Genomic DNA, 18,318 nt, shown 5'->3' on the forward strand with positions numbered 1-18,318 from the left:
CACAAAGACACAAGCTTTCCAACTCTCTTTGGCCGTTGGAAAGCGTACCGTCCTGTCACTCGAGTTGAACCTTGGTGTGAAAGTTGTCGCCTGCTGGCGTGGTGACCAGGTGATTTGGGCACCCAGGAGCACGTGACCGCTCGTTCAACCATGTTCGATTGGGAATAAAGGAGGAACGCTGCATCGCAGCCTTTTCGGACCAAAACCAGTCGACTCAGCGTCCAAAAGACTACAACATATGGGCCAATCGCGGTCATCCGTGCTTTTATAAGAACGACGTGGCGCTTTTAGTGACATTTTGCATACAAATCCCCATCTAGTAGGGCGCAGTCACCCAGTTTCGGTGGAAGTGCGCGAGTTCGATTGGGATTAAAGTAGGAAGGGAGCGTCTCAGCTTTTTGGACCAAGACCATTCGACTCAGCACCCTGGTGAAATTTTGATTTTAGCCTTTAACTCGGATACTGAGCCAGTACAATAATTAAAAGTCTTTCTGACTGGTTATCATCTTGTTACAGTCGTGGATAGTTGCTGCATAACTCGTTCTCATGTGTTTTCTTCTCTTTCTTACTTTTCAAAATGTGACATGAATTCTTGTACACAGTGTGAAACTACTGCTGCATGTGTTAACGGTTTTTGTGCTATTTAGATCATCTGAATGCGGTACCATTACATTCTCGTCAATGATTATAAGGAGTCAGGACAGTTGATGGGTGATGGGTGATGCAATATATTGGTTTCGACTTGTGGTGGTCAGCAGTGCAAGCCTACAGCTCGCTGTGTGCTCTACCTGCATCATTCTCCTCATCCTGATCATCTCCATCATCTCCTTCATCTCCATCATCTCCTTCATCGTCATCGCTTGCAGCACGCCTTGTGATTAGATTTTCTTCATCCAAGGTGACATCGAGTCGAGGATCATCGCTTTCAAACTTTGCCATTATGTCGGACATTCTGCTTTGGAACTCTTGCTGGCTGAAGGAGCCGTCTTTCTCTGGATCGACAGTGTCAAAAATCTGGTAATACAAAAGCAGACGCAAAGGACAAACAGGGGCGACGCTATCATGATCATGTTGAGGGGGGGGGGGGGGGGACTAAGTCCAACAGTACACTAACCACAGTGTGCGCAACTCCATCAGAAAGAACCCATGGCAAACTCGTTTCGTTTGTTGAAGTCGTAGGGACTCACCTTTGGCAGATTCATTGCTGAACCTCACACGTACCGGTTACATTTATTATCTCATCATATGAGTGTCTCGAAGCAGCTATGAAGCACATACACCTGTACTAGTATGAAGAGCCAGTGCCCCTTCCTCCCCATGTCTAGTGATGGTAATGAACTTCACTTGATCTCTTATTGTACTTTCTCACAGTTTGCGCACCGGTTCAAGTCATGTCAACCTTAAAATGTCTGGTATTTTTTGTGCAAATTAAAAATGCAACGTGGGGATAGAAATCATCACCAAGGAAGCAACGCCAATATGAAAGCAGCAGCAATAACATGTGCAGGCACCATGGTCGCGCAACACAAGATGGCAATGATGTCAGTACCTACCTTCGATCCAATGTACTCACTTCCTCCGACAATCTACACATAGAGCAGGCACATGTATACAGTACACCGACATACAGTACACCGACATACAGTACACCGACATACAGTACACCGACATACAGTACACCGACATACAGTACACCGACATACAGTACACCGACATACAGTACACCGACATACAGTACACCGACATACAGTACACCGACATACAGTACACCGACATACAGCACACCGACATACAGTACACCGACATACAGCATACTTTGAGTTGTAGATTACAAACAGGAAATGCACATCATCTACGTGCAATGGAGGTAGTACTCTAAATCATGCCGGCCAAGCTTACATTCCAGATAGCACATGGTGAGCTACAGTCTGCTCCTCTTCCTCCCAACTCCAACAGAACATGAGCCAATACAACACTAGGCTGTGGCCTGGGTCCATTGTTCAACGGTTCTCTACAAGTGCTATCCTCCACTCAGTCAGCCACAGTCCTCGCTGCAGCACCCATGTGCCCGTATTTTCACAAATACCTTGTAGACATTGATTCCATGATTATTCTCTGCTTCTGCCTAGTACTGGACATCTTGTTTGCTATGTTTTCAAAGTAACTTTTAAAATACAACGGACAGAATAGAGCTCTTAGGTGGGGAGAGCGTCAGTGGTCACATCTGCTGCTCTACAAATCCACCGACCCGACCAACAACTGTATTAGGGTGTTACTTACGCGTGTGTACACATCAATCCATTGCTGCCGTGTTATGCTCCGTTTCTTGGCAAAGAAGTTATTAAGAGCAGCTCTGTGAGGAATTGTTAGATCACCGTGTAACAATAACAACACAACAAAAGAGCAAAATACCTAAACAGTCCTAACCCACTGAGCTTTGTAAAGCATCACCCTGCCTAACCAAGACCCTGCCTAACCAAGACCCTGCCTAACCAAGACCCTGCCTAGCCAAGACTCATTTAGCTCGCCTGTGACCAGTCAAAGACAACATGATAGACAAACAAAGGCAAAACATCTACACAATCAAAGAAACTGCCTCATGCACAGTATTCACGCCTCTCAGTTCACCCATCACAGGTAGCTATTGTACCTACTGGACGTGTTCGGCTGAGATGACGGAATACTCGAAGTCGTATGTGTTGCTGACGTCAATTGGCTCCAATTTGAATATCAACTCCTTCCAAAGGGATACGGGCAGTGCATCCAACTCAGCCGTACTGAGCCACAGCTTTTTCCCAGGATTCAACACTTGAAACACCTGGAGGGTAAAGGCAATCGGCAAGCTGCTACATTATGACGTTGTTTGATTAAGAACGGTGTCAGTTTTAGATACCGCGACTGGTATATGCTGCACATATAGGTAAATGCAACAAAGAGAGCAACCCTGGAGGCATGCTACTTTCTGATCGGGAGAGAGGTTGCATAGAACGAGGTTTTGTTGCTTTCGAGGGAGAACGGCAACACCAAAAACGTCTAAGGGCTGTGACAATCTGCTTATTGGGAGTGCTCGCTCCGGCAACAGTGGTGATTTTTAAAGTTCCTTTCTGAGTATGAGAAATGGGTCTCAGCACTGTTCCGCATGCACATGGTCAGTGTAAGACAGCACACAACTAGCTGTATCACTGTGTAACAGTGCAGTAATGACAACAAAATGGTTTTCATTGTTGTGCTCTTTTTTGGTTGAAAGTTTAAAGTTTTTATCATTATTTTCGGCCGTAACGGCTAAACCTCAAGCTTTTTTGGTGTTGTGCACAACATCTTTAATAAGACGCAGTGATTGGATGGGATGCTTCGTAACTCAAAATGCAGCAGCAGTGCCGCACAATATACATGCTAAACAGCCCTGAACACATAATAGCAGCATTCAACATGATTGACTGCTGTCATGGTGATCAACACGTGACTATGTTCACAGCACAATGTAGTCCAGTGAGATACATAACATGCAGCTAGTGTGTGAACACAGTCCCTATGCTCACCAAACTGGATACACATCAAACGGGGGAATCTTGCCATGTGCATGGGCACACAAGATGTGTAGGTTATTGCCTCTTGTAATTTTTTTGCATTGTTTTTGCATTACTCAACTCGAATGGTGAGCCAATTAAATATTATGGTGAAAAAGAACCTCCAAGTTGGAAGGTTGTTGGTTTGCGCCTTGAAGAAATGTTGGAGCTAGGTGTCAGGTCGCCAAATGTCTCAGTACACCTTGTCAGTGTTGTGCATTTTGTCGCACTCGCTGACTGAATAAGATCTTGTTACGTTGGTGGACAGTTAGTCATAACTCGTAACATTTTGTCCTTCTCCTTTTTCACCATAATGTTTTTGCATTGTTTTTGCTTACTGCCATGGCTGGCTATCGCCCCCCCCCCCCCCCCTCCCTCCATATTGGCCTCAGTATATTCCCTGGCCACGGGAAGGTGAAATAAATAAATAAATATAGTTGATAAATATGGTGGTAAAGACACACCTGGCAATATGGCGGTAAACACACGCCTGCCCACACACGCTCTCTAAGCTGCAAAGTTCTGGCACAGAGCTCTCCTTCTCACCACCATCAGTTCGCGCCTGGCGCCTAGTCGATGCATGGTTGGCGGTATCCGACATAGCAGGCTGGTACATCAAGCAGCGCATGGCACATAGAAGACATCCAAGAAGAAGATTGCCTGAGGAGTCCAGCGGGGACGAAACGTACGTCACAGTCGAGCTATGTCGTTGCTGTGTCATCTATGTGCCATGCGCTACTTGATGTACCAGCCTGCTATGTCGGATACCGCCAACCATGCATCGACTAGGCGCCAGGCGCGAACTGATGGTGGTGGTGGTGAGAAGGAGAGCTCTGTGCCAGAACTTTGCAGCTTAGAGAGCGTGTGTGGGCAGGCGTGTGTTTACCGCCATATTGCCAGGTGTGTCTTTACCACCATATTTATCAACTATAAGTACAGCTGCAGTGGTGTCTTCAACTTCATTATCCCGAAAATAAATATAGATGACAACAATCATAAAGCTGCCATAGCGCAGTCTCTGCAACACACTATGCGACAGGGAGTCGTAATTTTATGACTCCCCACTATGCGCTCTTTAACCCTTTCAGCACGGCCAGGGTGTGTAACTGACCCGCGGAGCCAAAACCAGTGATTTTCGTGATTTTCCAAAAGTAGTCCTATTCACTCACAATTTTTTCTGCGGAATGCATAGGTTTCAGTGAGAACAATTCCCAACACAAAATTCCATATTTGGTCAATAGAAGCCAGTAAAACGAGTACAAAATATACGTATTTTTGATGAATTTTCGCATAAACACGGGTTGAACGTACCAGAGCATGCAGCTCATTTATACTAAAATGGCCAGGTGGATATGATGGTAAGAACTAGGTTTGACATAATTACGGTTTTGTTCTTGAGTAGATGATGACCAAATATGGTCATGTTTGCTGAAACCAGCTGAGGGGCGTCAGGAACTATTCAATGTGCATACGAATAGCTAGGCAACAGGTTCTTGCCGAACAGACACCGGCAGAGACATGCACATATTCACAACCATACAGATCTATCCAGCCATGCAATTCTCGCATTCACATTCACCCGTACACTCATGTACTCTATTGGACACATGTATGAAAGCGCCCCCCCCCCCCCCCCTCCCTCCACACACACACACACAAATTATAGAATGTAGCTCACATAAATTATTGAATGCAGCTCACACAAAGTAGCTGAGCGCTGCAATACCACTACAGTGAACTAGCAGGTAGCTAGCAACTACATAAAGCCTGCCACGATCCTCAAGCGGTGACCAGACCTGAACACCCCTGACACGAGCGAGTACAGCTCTATTTCCCTCGGTAAGACTCCTCGAAACACTGAATGCAATACGAATGGCTAGGCAACAGGTTCTTGCCGAACAGACACCGGCAGAGGCATGCACATATTCACACCTATACAGACCTATCCAGCCATGCAATTCTCGCACTCACATTCACCCGTACACTCATGTACACTATTGGACACATGCATGAAAGCGCACCCGAGGGCGCGCGCGAGTGCGCGCCCACACACACACACAAATTATAGAATGTAGCTCATACAAATTATTGAATGCAGCTCACACAAAGTAGCTGAGCGCTGCAATACCACTACAGTGAACTAGCAGGTAGCTAGCAACTACATAAAGCCTGCCACGATCCTCAAGCGGTGCCCAGACCCGAACACCCCTGACACAAGCGAGTACAGCTCTATTTCCCTCGGTGAGACTCCTCGAAACACGGAATGCAGTACCCAGGATTCCCGAGGCAATCAGCGCACATGGTGCGGACATCCTTCCGGTTACCCTTGCCGTAGCAGACAACACACTGTTTCTGCGGATTAGCCTTTTTCTCGGTTGCCGGGATGTAGCGGAGGAAGTGGCTGTCCATGCGCTTCGTGCCTGTGGCTCCACCAGTTGCTGCAGCAGCTGCTTCCGCGTGAGCTACCATCTCCGCCTTGCCTTCGGCGATGAGGGCTTTCAGGGCGCGCTTCACAAAGTCGAAGTGCGTCATGCGGTTTGACTTCCTGTGCAGGATATACGCGTTCAGGAGTGCTTGCTCAATCAGATGCACGGCGAGCTTCTTGTACCACTTCCGGGACTTGCGTGCAGCGGTGTAGAACGACAGCATCTCATCATTTTTGTCAACTCCACCCATCTTCTTGTTGTAGTCCTGTACAAGACGAAGCTTGCGGACTGGGCGGCGCTGCCGATCTCGCTTGCCAGTTGGCTCTACGTTTGCCTTGTGCATCGTGGACAGAAAATGCACCTCCTTCGTGTCCTGCAACTTTATAAACATCATGCCACCACCGCTCCGGTACAGAAAGTGGCCTTTCTTTAGCCCCTTGAAATTTGCTATACGCTTCGGTAGTCCGATCCGGTTCTTGCGAATGGTACCGCACACTCCCGTTGCGTTGCCCTTGAGGTAGGTGGCTATCGGGATACTCGTGTACCAGTTGTCCACGTACAGCTTATACCCCTTCCCGAGAAGCGGCTCAACGAGCTTGTGCACTACCGCACCGGACACGCCGAGCTCCTTGACCTTCTCAGGGCAGAAGGTTTCGTTGTCCTTCCCGACGTAGACAATCAGATTGAAGAGGTAACCGCTGTCTTCGCAGAGCGCATAGATTTTCATCCCGAAGCGTGCTCGCTTCGACGGAATATACTGGCGGAATGATATCCTTCCCTTGAACGCCACCAGTTCCTCGTCAATTGAAATGTACTCGTTGGGAGTGTAAACGCTCATGAATCGCTCCTGAAGCAACGTCAGAAGAGGCCGTATCTTGGAGAGCTTATCGTTGGGATCTTCTTCAGCGTTGTCCATGAAGTGCAGAAAGTTCATGATAGAGGTGAAGCGCTCGCGCGGCATCGTGCGGCTGTAGAACGGTGTGGCGATGATGGGATCTGTGCTCCAATAGTGGTCAAGCTCGGGCTTAGGAACAAGGCCCATGTTCAAGAACAAGCCCAGGAACACTTTCATTTCGGCTACGGTAACGGGTGTCCACGAGCGGGCGAGGCTGCGCCGGGCCAGTGTTTCAGCGTTAGCGTCGATGTATGCTCTTGCAAACCGGTTTGTCTCCGTCACTAGCATCACCCAGAATTGTGCAGTGAAGAACAGCTTGACATAGTCCAGTGGAGTTGGATCGTCCGGGAGAGGCATCTTGATCCCTGGCTGGCCAGTAAATGGCGGCACATTAGGTTCCACATTCTGTTTCACCCAGATACCTGCAGTAACAAAATATCCATGACAAATCCTATGATGTTCCCAGTGTCACACACAAATGCTAATAATTATAATAATTTGCATTGTACAATTCTGTCCGCTGATTGAGTTGTACATGTGTATGAATACTAAAAATATAATTCAAATTTGGAACTCACAACGATAAGCATTTGCAACACAATACACATTTACATGCATTGTGAATGAGGAAAAATGTCCGTGCATGATCATTGAGCGATCAGCTGAGTGACAAGATTTTTAGTACAATTATTTGAAAATTTGAAATTATGAGTACTATTTTCAGATCCATACGCACACTGACCTTCACTTCCATCGTCGCCCTCAGCCAGTGCTTCGACTGCTTCCACGTGCGTTTTAGCAGATATCCCCTCGTTCTCACCGTCACTGTCGCTGCTGGCGCTACCTACATCGTCATCCGCGGCGTCTCCTACGACATCGTCGTCGTCCAATTCATTTTCACTATCGCCTGGCGACGCTGCGCGATTTTCAGGCAGATCTCCATCTTCCTCTGACAGAACGATGTCGTCTTCAGACAATGTCGGCTCGACATCACTGTCAGGGTCGAGTACGACAAGGTCGAGGACATGATCGAGATCGTCTGCACCATATCGACGCCGCGCCATGACAGCAAATTGTCAAAATTTCTATTGTTCAAATAATTTCGCACGCGACATCTATGTAGGCGTACATAGCCGCACATGCGCGCGCGCCCGTCAGTACTATCGTAGAACTGTCGACGTTCATCCAGCACGTCACTGGTCCACGTAGGGATAAGATCCGTCGACCACGGATGTCTCGAGAGTACGTTCATTTTCACTGTACGCATCACGTATATATACGTGATCCGTGGGCCAGTTACATGTACCATCACGTACATATACGTGATGCGTGCTGAAAGGGTTAAAGGGGAAGTTAAGGCAAAAATTAAAATTTCACCAGTTGTAGTCTTCGGGGTGCTGAGTGGAATGGTCTTGGTCCGAGAAAGCTGTGACGCTCCCTTCCTACTTGAATCCCAATCGAACTCGCGCACTTCCACCGAAACTGGGTGACTGCGCCCTACTAGATGGGGATTTGTATGCAAAATGTCACTAAAAGCGCCATTTCGTTCTTATAAAAGCACGGATGACCGCGATTGGCCCATATGTTGTAGTCTTTTGGACGCTGAGTCGACTGGTTTTGGTCCGAAAAGGCTGCGATGCAGCGTTCCTCCTTTATTCCCAATCGAACATGGTTGAAGAAGCGGTCACGTGCTCCTGGGTGCCCAAATCACCTGGTCACCACGCCAGCAGGGGACAACTTTCACACCAAGGTTCAACTCGAGTGACAGGACTGCACCCAAAAAAGGTCAAACAGGCTAGTAAGTTGTACCCTGCAGGCACGGTGACCAGGTGACTGGCGTACGCAGGAGCACGTGACCGCTTGTTCAACCATGTTCGATTGGGAATAAAGGAGGAACGCTGCATCGCAGCCTTTTCGGACCAAAACCAGTCGACTCAGCGTCCAAAAGACTACAACATATGGGCCAATCGCGGTCATCCGTGCTTTTATAAGAACGAAATGGCGCTTTTAGTGACATTTTGCATACAAATCCCCATCTAGTAGGGCGCAGTCACCCAGTTTCGGTGGAAGTGCGCGAGTTCGATTGGGATTCAAGTAGGAAGGGAGCGTCTCAGCTTCCTCGGACCACGACCATTCGACTCAGCACCCCGAAGACTACAACTGGTGAAATTTTAATTTTTGCCTTTACTTCCCCTTTAAACATGGCCGCGTCACCACTACTGGAAACGGAGTGCACCCCAGACAGAGTCAGCAGTATTTTGCCCAACTGACCTTGGATACGTGTTCCTTGACGTCCGGGTCATCTTCTGATAGGCCCTCCTCTTCGTAACCTTCCGCTGGGGCAGAAATCTGAGCATATTAATTTCATTTGCACAAGTGAAAAGAACAATTCTTCTGGTGTGCCACATACAAATCGTCTACTGAGCAATCGTGCGCCAAGCTAGGCAAAACTCACAACTGCAGCAGGACAAGAGGGCTAGTGGCTGGAAACCTACAGAAGCTGCTCGTTGTTGGTGCCACATGTCAAGTTGCAGTGTAGTGTTTGTGCTGAGTACTTGTATATGGTACTCTGGCAATCATCGACAGGGTTCTTATAGCAGATTCTGCTGTGGTCCTTTGCACAACACTATTGCACTAGTAGCCGCTGCCAATGCTCGCCATGTCGCATCATAGAATCACCCCAGGACTGGCAGCGTGAACTGTGAGAAAGCAAATATCATGAGTGAATGATTATCAACCTTACATCAAGGTAGACCTTCATCATAACATCTTCAGTTAACCGGTCGTTGTTCGCTAGAGTAAAGTTGTGTACAACGCCTCTGAAAAGACACACACGGCGAGACAGCACAGACATCAAGGATACAATACATGTCTCCCATAAATTGAAGAGCGGATGATGACGGTGACACAATTGCTCAGTTTGGCAAAATAGTGACATAGCAAATTGTACTGATAGCCCAATTGTCTACTTAGCGTCTGAACTTCAGTCCTGTGTACAGCATTGACAGTGGGATAGACCAGACTGACGGATGCCGCTGAGGTTGGCAGCAGTACTAGTATATCAGAGAGCAGATGATGTTGCAGCTCTCAGGGCAGCGTGCACTGGCAGATGGGAAACACATCCTCTCACTCACCTGTACATCTCAATGTCCAATGAGCCCATGCGCATCAGTCCAGTTCCAGGATAGGGTAAGTACACGCCAGCCTCTGCCAGCGGCTTGGATCTTGCCTGGCCTGCTGGGCACTGGTCGAGCTGCACATAGCGCACTGCTTTGGAGAAGAGAAGCGAAACAGCCATGTTCCTGCCCCCGGGTGACTTGACCTGATGGTAGAAACCTGTATTAGCATACACATGGTAGAGCAAACAGTGTTAACAATGCGATATGATTGCTTGAGTGACATGAATCAAACTGCCGGGATATTCTTGTCGGCTACTATAATCTTCATCAAGCATTCCAAAGCTGAAGGTAGAAAACCCATTCTATTTTAACCAGTCAGGGCATATAGCTCAGTGGTAGAGCATTTGACTGCAGATCGAGAGGTCCTTGGTTCAACTCCGAGTGTGCCCTGTGATATTTTTTTGATCACCTTTTCTCAGGGCATACAGTGCAGCTTTTCTACTTTTTTGTTGCTTTTATCCAGCCTGGACTCAGTAAAGGGCAGTGGTCAAAAATGGAAGTTTCCGGAGGAGGGAGCTGTAGTTATCATCAACCCTCACCGCGCCCAGCTCATGCCGCTGCCGCGTGTCCTACTGCAGATGGTCTATACATTGCAGTCTGTGAACGGCTGGCAGCAAGAATGAATGTGTGCAGGTTGTGTCCTTCTTGTTCAGGCGTTCAGCATTCAGCTATTATCATCCATCCAAAATCCTCAACTGCATGTGGTCTTAGATGTTTTGCAGTTAGCTCCAACACGTGTTCTCCTTACCCTGTGGGATATATAAGCAGTCTCCGGCGTTGGCCGTCAAGAACGCGTACTTCACCTCGGCGAACTTGGGATACCTTTCCAGGTCCACAGAGTCCGGCTGCACCAGGGACAGGCCACCGAGTTCGTACTTGGCGCGGTGGATCACGTACACTTCGTCGTTATAGTGCGACTCCATGAAATACCATTCCTTTTTGCCGCTCAGCAAGCAGTTGATAGCATCGAACGCATCGCGGTGTATGGCACTGGCTGCTCCGCGTGACGTCATCCAGAAGTTCACCTCCTGTATTTTATTGTATATCGATGAACATGCCATGCACGGTAGGACATCTACATCCTCGAACATGGGCTCGGGCAACTCTCCCACAATGTAGCCATTTGCGTCCGCTTCCAGATAACCAGACAAGAAGTTCTGCAGTGTGTCCCTGCCAATGCCAAACTTTCCAGCCGGGAGACGGTCATTGGACGCTCCCTCCACTTTCTCCTCCAAGCGCAATTCTAGATGCCCAAACGTGGAGTTGAGATATTCGTCAGTCCATTTTGAGAACGCGGGCATATCTACTGCAGCGTTGCGGATTATAACTGGTCTCCTTTTCAGGACATACTCCTTGTAGAATGTTTCAGCGGACAGCGACAGCGATCCATTGTATTCATCAATTGTATCCTCAGGCCCTGGCCGATGATTCCCTAGCGGCTCCAAATGACCCATTAGCGTGCTGGAAGAGGCTGCAACGCCGCAAAGTAATGCCGCTAACGACGCCAGCTGCAGCAGGCCGCGATAAGCCATTCTATGGGATCGAGCTTCTTGTCTTGCACTATTTGTTGCGTCCATTTCCATCCAAGGATGGTGAAGAAGACTAGGAGAACCAAACCTTGCCCAACGTACAATCATGTAATAGCCCTTCACGTCGTTGAGTCAATGACATAGTCATTAATTTTATTTTCTTAGACTCAAAGTTTGAGTTTGACGTTATCATGGTGATACCGAGACTGGCGTGGTGGTGCGGTGGGACCTGGTGCACAATCATGAATCAGTGTGCCGCCTGTTACCTAGTAACGGCTCTCGATGTCTTCTTGGTTTCTCTTTTTCACGTAGTCATTTTGCCATTTCCCTTTCAATTCAAGCACATTATTATTATCCTGTCGTGGACGTCATTGTGTATTTTGCTCAGCCAATCTCAGTGGCAGGAATATAATAATTATGGATTACATGTATGTACGTCGAGTACGTACATGTACCACGCTACCAACCATAAAAAGCACTGCATGCACCTGCTGTAGACCTAGCCATAACTGCATAAGTTAGTTATCCGATAACCATACACAGACTCGGTCCGAGTCGTCTGGTTTGCAGACTACCCGATCTGCTAGATTTCAGCCCTACCGACCACGACAGAGCGGACCATCTGTCGCTCCCATGTAAAAGAAGAAAAAAATGGTCGACAATGACACTTGAGATGTATTGATAGTCCAGAAGGCAAGTGCAAGTGCCAAGAGTAGACTTACACAGACCATGATAAACTACAGACATTAGTCATAGCTACCGTATGTCAGTCTTGCTCAGGCCGAGACCCACTTTGTTCGGAAACAAGAAACACTTTTGCTGAAGGGCTGGAGCCATAGCAATGTGACTACTGCCGGAAGAGGTCCAGAACCCCCCCCCCCCCCCCCCCCCCCCGGATTGGGACTGAGAGTGAGAACTACCTGTACAGGTAAAGCGGCCAACCTGGGGCTGCTCCGGCAAGCATGGACCTGGCCACCAAGACCCCCTCCCCCTCCTCCATGGTACCAGCCCTGCGTCAATCAGATTGATTTGAGCTGGGAGTAATCAATGCCTGCACAGAATCACCTCCATTTCGGGTATACCCGTGATCCACAACACGCAATATCAGTGACGAGTTAGTTCGTATGGAGGATATGCATACAATGTATTACGGGTTCTGCGAGAAGAAGGAAATCTACAAGATCCCTATGGGCCCAAGTGAAATCAGAAAGGTATACATGTGGTGTCTAACAAAAAAACGGCAACAAGACATTCAGCTCAACTGCAGTTCTGTAGTTCATTGGCGCGAACAAGACGGGCAAGTACTTGTACAATGCACTATTCACAGCGGTCTGAATCGAACAAAGAGCATTTTGTGCCACAGAATGATCATCAAGTCGACAGATAGCAAATGCAAATGTAAAATAAAATAGTCAGTGAATTCTCTGAGGCATCAAGTGAAATTGTTTCGAGTAGCATATTATTAAATTCTATTTTTAAATTAAATAATACTTTCATCCTGCCTCTGGTCAGCAAATACATTGTAGCAAAAGAATAGGCAGATGAAGATCAAAAATACAATAACCCAAAAGGGCCTGCCATGTCATAACTAACTTACTATACATTCCAAAAGGATGTTCATGTTGCATTGAAGTGCATGAACTATTTACAGTTGTCAGATCATAACAAGTCCTGGTACCAAGTTCTTCAATTGGCGGAATTATAGAGTTTGTGTGTGCTGCCTAGATTATGTTTACATATAAACATTCTCCAGACCAGCGAGAAGACTCTCGTCTCCTGTTGCTGTTCCCATCTTTTCCAGGACCTTCTTCTCCTCGTCAGTCAGCTCGGTGTTCAGCTTGGCACGCTGGGGAATCGACACACCGTCACCAACACCCATCAGACTAGCAATGAGTGCTTCGCGGCCGGCATCGGATGTGTCCACTGCAGCTGCGCTTCCATCCTTTCCAGCGAGAACCTTCTGCTCATCTTCAGTGTAGTGGATATCGGCTTGCATTGCATCACGAACTGACACCTTGTGTTGGGCTGCAGCGCTGGCATTACCCGTAGCTGCAGCGCTGCCTTGGCTAGGCTTGCTGAATTCAATATTCATCTCTGGCACGTCCACCATGCCTTCAATGTTCTTCACCGCTGCAAGCTTCTGCTCCTTTGCCAGCTCACGTCGTCGCCGCTCTTCCTCCGCAGCACGTTTCTGTCGCTCGCGCCTTTCAGCCGCCATGCGACTAGCCCGTTCTTCCTCCTGCCGAGCAGCTCTCTCCCGTGCCAACCTTGCACGTTTCTCCTTTTCCTGAGTTGCTTTGTCTTGGTCTTGCTTCTCCTTGGCTTGCTTAGCCAGCTTGTCACGCTCTGCTTGCTGCCGTTCTTCTTGCTCTTTCTTCAACACGTCCACTTGTTGTTGACTGGATGGTACTGGTTTGGCTATAGTAGGTGGTGCCTGCTTGGGTGGTGCAGACACCGGCGTTGGAGTTGCCTTCAGTGGAAGGGACGGCGAGGGTGCGGCAGCTGGTGCCGAGGCGGCGGTCGGTTTTGCAAGCAGCGGGTTTGTGGGTCCAGTTGGCGTCTTCGGTTTCTTCCAGCTCGGTGTGGTGGGTGTTGTACCAGTGGAGGGCTTTTCCCACATGGAGAGGTCCAGCTTCCCAGCAGTTCTTCTTGGCTTCACCGTATCGCCAGGCACGCCGGTTGGCTTCTTTATCGACCCGATGGATCGAGTCGGTACAGGTGACGGAGCAGCAGCAGCCACATCAGCATGGCGGATGGGTGCTGGAGATGGAGCAGACACTACCTCTTGTCTACTACTGAGTACAGCTGAGGGTGGAGGTGATGCTGGTGCCAGTTCTGGCTTTGATGGAGTTGGTGTACTGGCAAAAGCAGAGGCTGGTGACGTTGGCTTTGGCTTGTTACTCTTAGGCATAACTGGCGGTGGAGGCTTCTTTGTCTTCGGGGCAACAGGCGGGGGTACTTTCTTAGGTTTTGGATCGGGTGCCGCTGGCTCTGGTGGTGAAAGAGGCTCCACAACTGGCGGGGCAGGCGGCACAACTGGTGGTTGTACCTGCGCAGCGGCTGCTTCAGACACTGGTGCAGGTTGCACACCCTCTTCTGGCATAGCTGCCAACAGGTCCATCTTGTGTTGATGGACTTGATCAGACTCTGATTGCTCGGGAACGCTGCCGCTGCCGCCCAATAAGTTATGCTGTTCTGCTTCTGGTTCAGTGCTGCCAGTAGGTGCAGGGCTGGAAAGTGGAGAGAGCTCAGACGGATCAGTCACCGAGTACGGAGGAGGTGGTGACATGTGCATGTGAGAAGCTCCACTAGACGGAGTGCTTGCGGCACTAGCACTGGCAGCTGCTGGCGCATCACTACTGCGAGCGTCTGTGGTGTCCAGGGATTGCGATGAGCGTGACAGGGCTTCTGAAATCAATGCACTCGGCGCACGGGGTGTTGGCGATGATGGCTGCGACAGTCTGTCTTCATCAATGATAACTTCGCTGCTGGACTGCCGCCGAATCTGGACAGGAGTTGCCTTTGGTGACTCATCTCCCATATCATCGCCCCAGTGAACACGACGTGAGGGTCGCAGCAGCTCTCTTGTTGGGCTGGAGTTGCGTCGTTGGTCTGTTGTTTCCCGCAAGAGGCTGACAGCCAGGGCGGAGTGCAGGAACTCGTACTGGGACACATTCTGTACCATTTTCGCGCGGCAATTCCTCAGGGCCTGCACAGTGCCGGGCAGATCCATCTCGCCGCAGTCATTGAACATTTCAAGCAGACGATGAGCGGCACAGAATGTGCCCGTGCGGCCAATACCAGCACTGCAGTGCAGCAGTATGGGTGCCTGTACATCCTGTGACTTGTGTCGGTAGAGGTCAATGAGCTGCAGGTAATCAACAAAGACGTCCGGTGATTGAGGAACACCGTAGTCTGGCCAGCTCTTGTAGAAACACTGGACGACATGTCGCAGCTCATCCGTACTGTCAGATCCGACAGTGAACTCACGCACGATGAAATTGGCATCCTCCCTGCACCGGGAACAAGGCAGAACCACAGAAAACAGTTGCTATGAGAGTTCGGTGTGGGGTGCCTACCACTCAGCACCCTTAGAGACAAGAGAGAACCTCGCTGATAGCAACAAGACCATCTGCTGAAAAAGCTCAGCAAACGACAGCATCCTAACATGCATGCATGGGTGTGAATATCCAGCCATTATCATGAACAGCAAACACAGTGCTTGTTTAGCTGATGTGCTGCATCATGCAGAGGGAGCTATGACATCATGCAAAGGGAGCTATGGCATCATGGAGACGGCAGCTATGACTCACCGTTCATCGGCGCATGACACAGTCACATGGCCAAACTGTTTGGTTTCCCCAACATCGGGCCAGTACCTGCAAAGATGCACAGCACAGGAGCACAACTCAATGCAAGTTAATGGCGAACTGTGATGAAATGAAAACATCAGGTTGTTGGCACTTCATGTAAGCAAAGGACATGATCAGCAGCAGAGAGAGAGAGCTAAACCAACAGCTTCACTACAGTCAAATTCGCTTATAACGACACTCGGCGGGGCATCAGAAAAGTGTCCTTATTCGCGAAGTGTCGTTATACCCGAAGTCTCATTATATGTATTACAGTTGGATGGGACTTTTCTCTGGGCATGAAAATTCTGTCGTTATTCGTAAATTGTCGTTATATCCGCAGTCGTTATTAGCCAAGTTGACTGTACATGCCTGCCCATAGCCTCCTCATGGAGAACAGGCACACTCTGTACAACACACAACTAGGCAAGTCACATGATCATTCAGGGTGTTGAATATCACCTTGGTAACCATAACCCTGCACGATCTGAGCGCATGCACACTTACTTTTCACACTTGATGCGGTTCTGCTCGACAAGGTTTGTCAACATGCCGACGACGTGGATGTTCTCGTGCCATATCATGTTCCAGAAATCGTCTATGGTGTTCTTGATCGGCGCCTAGTTACACACAGAGCACATGCAGTCAGACATTTTAAAATTGCTGGAGTGAATGTTTCTCCCAACCGTATCCTGCTACATGTAGCACTACCGGGCACTCCCCCAGAGCTCCGCTGACTGTGAAGTCTAACAAGGTCAAAACAGCTACATACTCGTATAGCTGGTCAGAGATTAAGTGTTCAATTAATACCTTTAGCAACAGTGTTCAGCACTGGCCCCACGCAAAGCTGCTCCAACCAACCAAAAATGGTCCGATTACTGCATCACATGTATGGATGCCATTGACGATTTCCACCCTCGTTCACACCTTCAATAGTACCAACACAAAGTTAGTCAACTAGATGCAGCGGCTCTAATTACATTATAAATCTTCAAGACAAAGTCCACCTGTTGTGATAGTTTTCTGAACAGCAGACTAGCAGCAGGCCTTAGTGCCCTACCTGAGATGCTATGTAGGCCTTCTTGTGATGATAGCCGTCTATGTAGCTAGCATTGATGTAGTCAGATTGTTCTCCATCCTGTCATGTACAAACACACAGCACACGACACATATACATTTGTACTACCTGTACAGGTTATCTGTGTGTGTGTGTGTGTCACGGTGGGGGGGGGGGGGGGGGGGGGTGAGAGACAGAGATAGAGAGAATAGAGAGTGGGGGGGGGGGGGGATCAGGAATAGTCAGTATGTCCAGTACACACTGAAGCAGGTCAGCATAATGTTGTTTGTTGTTTGGCTTTATTTAAAGTGGAGTTCCAAAACAGGCCTAAACCTAATGACAATGGTCCCACTGATAATAAGAGATAATGATGTCCCATACAAGCAGAACTATAGCTGAGCAGATGTAACCAGGAAAGCACACATACGTGCTTGTATTAATTCAAATCACAGGCCAATACACACCTATACACAAAGCACTTGCAGTTGATTAACATTGCCGTGATGTGGACTAAACCAGGAAAAGCACACACTCTAGCAGACTGGGTATTTTGACCAGTTCCTTTAAAACTTCCTTACCAGATCATCAGAGACAGGAAGTCTCACACGGGAATGATCCTGTGGAAGAATGTCACGATAGCGGTTACGCTGACGGTTGCCTCCATGTCTGCAGATGAAAAAAACAAAACAATAGAAATACAAGATCATCATGCTGTTTGTAAGGCCAATCTCACATACCAAGAACCATTGCATATCCATTATTAGTGAAGCAATTTCTTTTAAAAGTACATCATCTCTACTGGTCCTGGCTTGGAAATGGTGCCTGCAGCAGCTGCACTTGCCTTTCACGAGTAGGGTCCTTCCAAAACAGCAAAAGACAATGCATCAACCAGGCAGACAGATCCAAGTCTTTACCCTAATTCAAGACGGGTATGAATGAAGCAGAGTATCGCACAATGCACAGGAAAGATATACAGGTTGTCGAGGAAAGCCCTAGTTCTTACACAGCATCGTTGAAGCTGCCCTCGGCGCGGACCTTGGCCAGCCGCTCGAATTCCTGGTGAACCATGCGATTGTGGATCTTCTCCTTGAGGCGCGTTGCCATGCTAGTTCGGTTGTTCATCTTGACAAGTGCTGGAGGCGCTTCACTGGATGCTTCGGACCATTCATCATGGAATGATACTGGCGGTGGCGTGAAACGACGACGAGCAATGTCTGAATCCTGGGAGGACCCAGAACCAGGGCGTATACGCCGTGGCTGTGCATGAACAAGTACATGAAGTGAGCACATAGTGAGCACACAGTGAGCACACAATGA

General features: G+C 48.5%; 3 protein-coding genes and 1 non-coding gene across 4 annotated transcripts in view; 1 reads left to right on the forward strand and 3 right to left on the reverse strand.

The window, feature by feature from the left end:
• Positions 1 to 534: 534 nt before the first annotated feature.
• LOC135816053 (uncharacterized) lies at positions 535 to 11,723 on the reverse strand. Its single transcript, XM_065329416.1, has 8 exons — positions 10,815 to 11,723; positions 10,022 to 10,223; positions 9,631 to 9,706; positions 9,159 to 9,236; positions 2,655 to 2,818; positions 2,281 to 2,353; positions 1,554 to 1,586; positions 535 to 1,014 (listed from the first exon to the last, which is right to left on the reverse strand). The coding sequence occupies exons 1-8, from the start codon at positions 11,701 to 11,703 to the stop codon at positions 766 to 768; spliced, it is 1,764 nt and encodes a 587-aa protein (XP_065185488.1). The 5' UTR covers positions 11,704 to 11,723; the 3' UTR covers positions 535 to 765.
• LOC135813328 (piggyBac transposable element-derived protein 4-like) lies at positions 5,776 to 7,951 on the reverse strand. Its single transcript, XM_065326428.1, has 2 exons — positions 7,630 to 7,951; positions 5,776 to 7,309 (listed from the first exon to the last, which is right to left on the reverse strand). The coding sequence occupies exons 1-2, from the start codon at positions 7,949 to 7,951 to the stop codon at positions 5,796 to 5,798; spliced, it is 1,836 nt and encodes a 611-aa protein (XP_065182500.1). The 3' UTR covers positions 5,776 to 5,795.
• Trnac-gca (transfer RNA cysteine (anticodon GCA)) lies at positions 10,385 to 10,456 on the forward strand. Its single transcript has one exon. It is a non-coding gene; the product is annotated as a tRNA-Cys (tRNA).
• Positions 11,724 to 12,699: 976 nt separating the features above from the next.
• LOC135816055 (mucin-3B-like) overlaps positions 12,700 to 18,318 on the reverse strand; it is a 55,906-nt gene continuing 50,287 nt past the window's right edge. The window contains exons 17-22 of the mRNA XM_065329420.1: positions 18,005 to 18,258; positions 17,580 to 17,667; positions 17,005 to 17,082; positions 16,452 to 16,564; positions 15,909 to 15,974; positions 12,700 to 15,608 (exon numbers count right to left, since the gene is read on the reverse strand). Coding sequence (XP_065185492.1) covers positions 13,328 to 15,608; positions 15,909 to 15,974; positions 16,452 to 16,564; positions 17,005 to 17,082; positions 17,580 to 17,667; positions 18,005 to 18,258 — 2,880 coding nt within the window. The 3' untranslated portion in view covers positions 12,700 to 13,327. The remainder of the gene's footprint in view (positions 15,609 to 15,908; positions 15,975 to 16,451; positions 16,565 to 17,004; positions 17,083 to 17,579; positions 17,668 to 18,004; positions 18,259 to 18,318) is intronic.

The sequence above is a fragment of the Sycon ciliatum genome, chromosome 4 (genome assembly GCF_964019385.1).
Source record: "Sycon ciliatum chromosome 4, ocSycCili1.1, whole genome shotgun sequence".
Lineage (NCBI taxonomy): Eukaryota > Metazoa > Porifera > Calcarea > Leucosolenida > Sycettidae > Sycon > Sycon ciliatum.

Coding starts and splice junctions, on each gene's coding strand:
- LOC135813328 (XM_065326428.1), bottom strand. CDS start 7,951: ATGGCGCGGCGTCGATATGGTGCAGACGATCTCGATCATGTCCTCGAC. Junction 7,310..7,629: donor GGGCGACGATGGAAGTGAAG/GTCAGTGTGCGT, acceptor TTGTTACTGCAG/GTATCTGGGTGAAACAGAAT.
- LOC135816053 (XM_065329416.1), bottom strand. CDS start 11,703: ATGATTGTACGTTGGGCAAGGTTTGGTTCTCCTAGTCTTCTTCACCAT. Junction 10,224..10,814: donor CTGCTTATATATCCCACAGG/GTAAGGAGAACA, acceptor ATGCTAATACAG/GTTTCTACCATCAGGTCAAG. Junction 9,237..9,630: donor TGATGAAGGTCTACCTTGAT/GTAAGGTTGATA, acceptor TAATATGCTCAG/ATTTCTGCCCCAGCGGAAGG.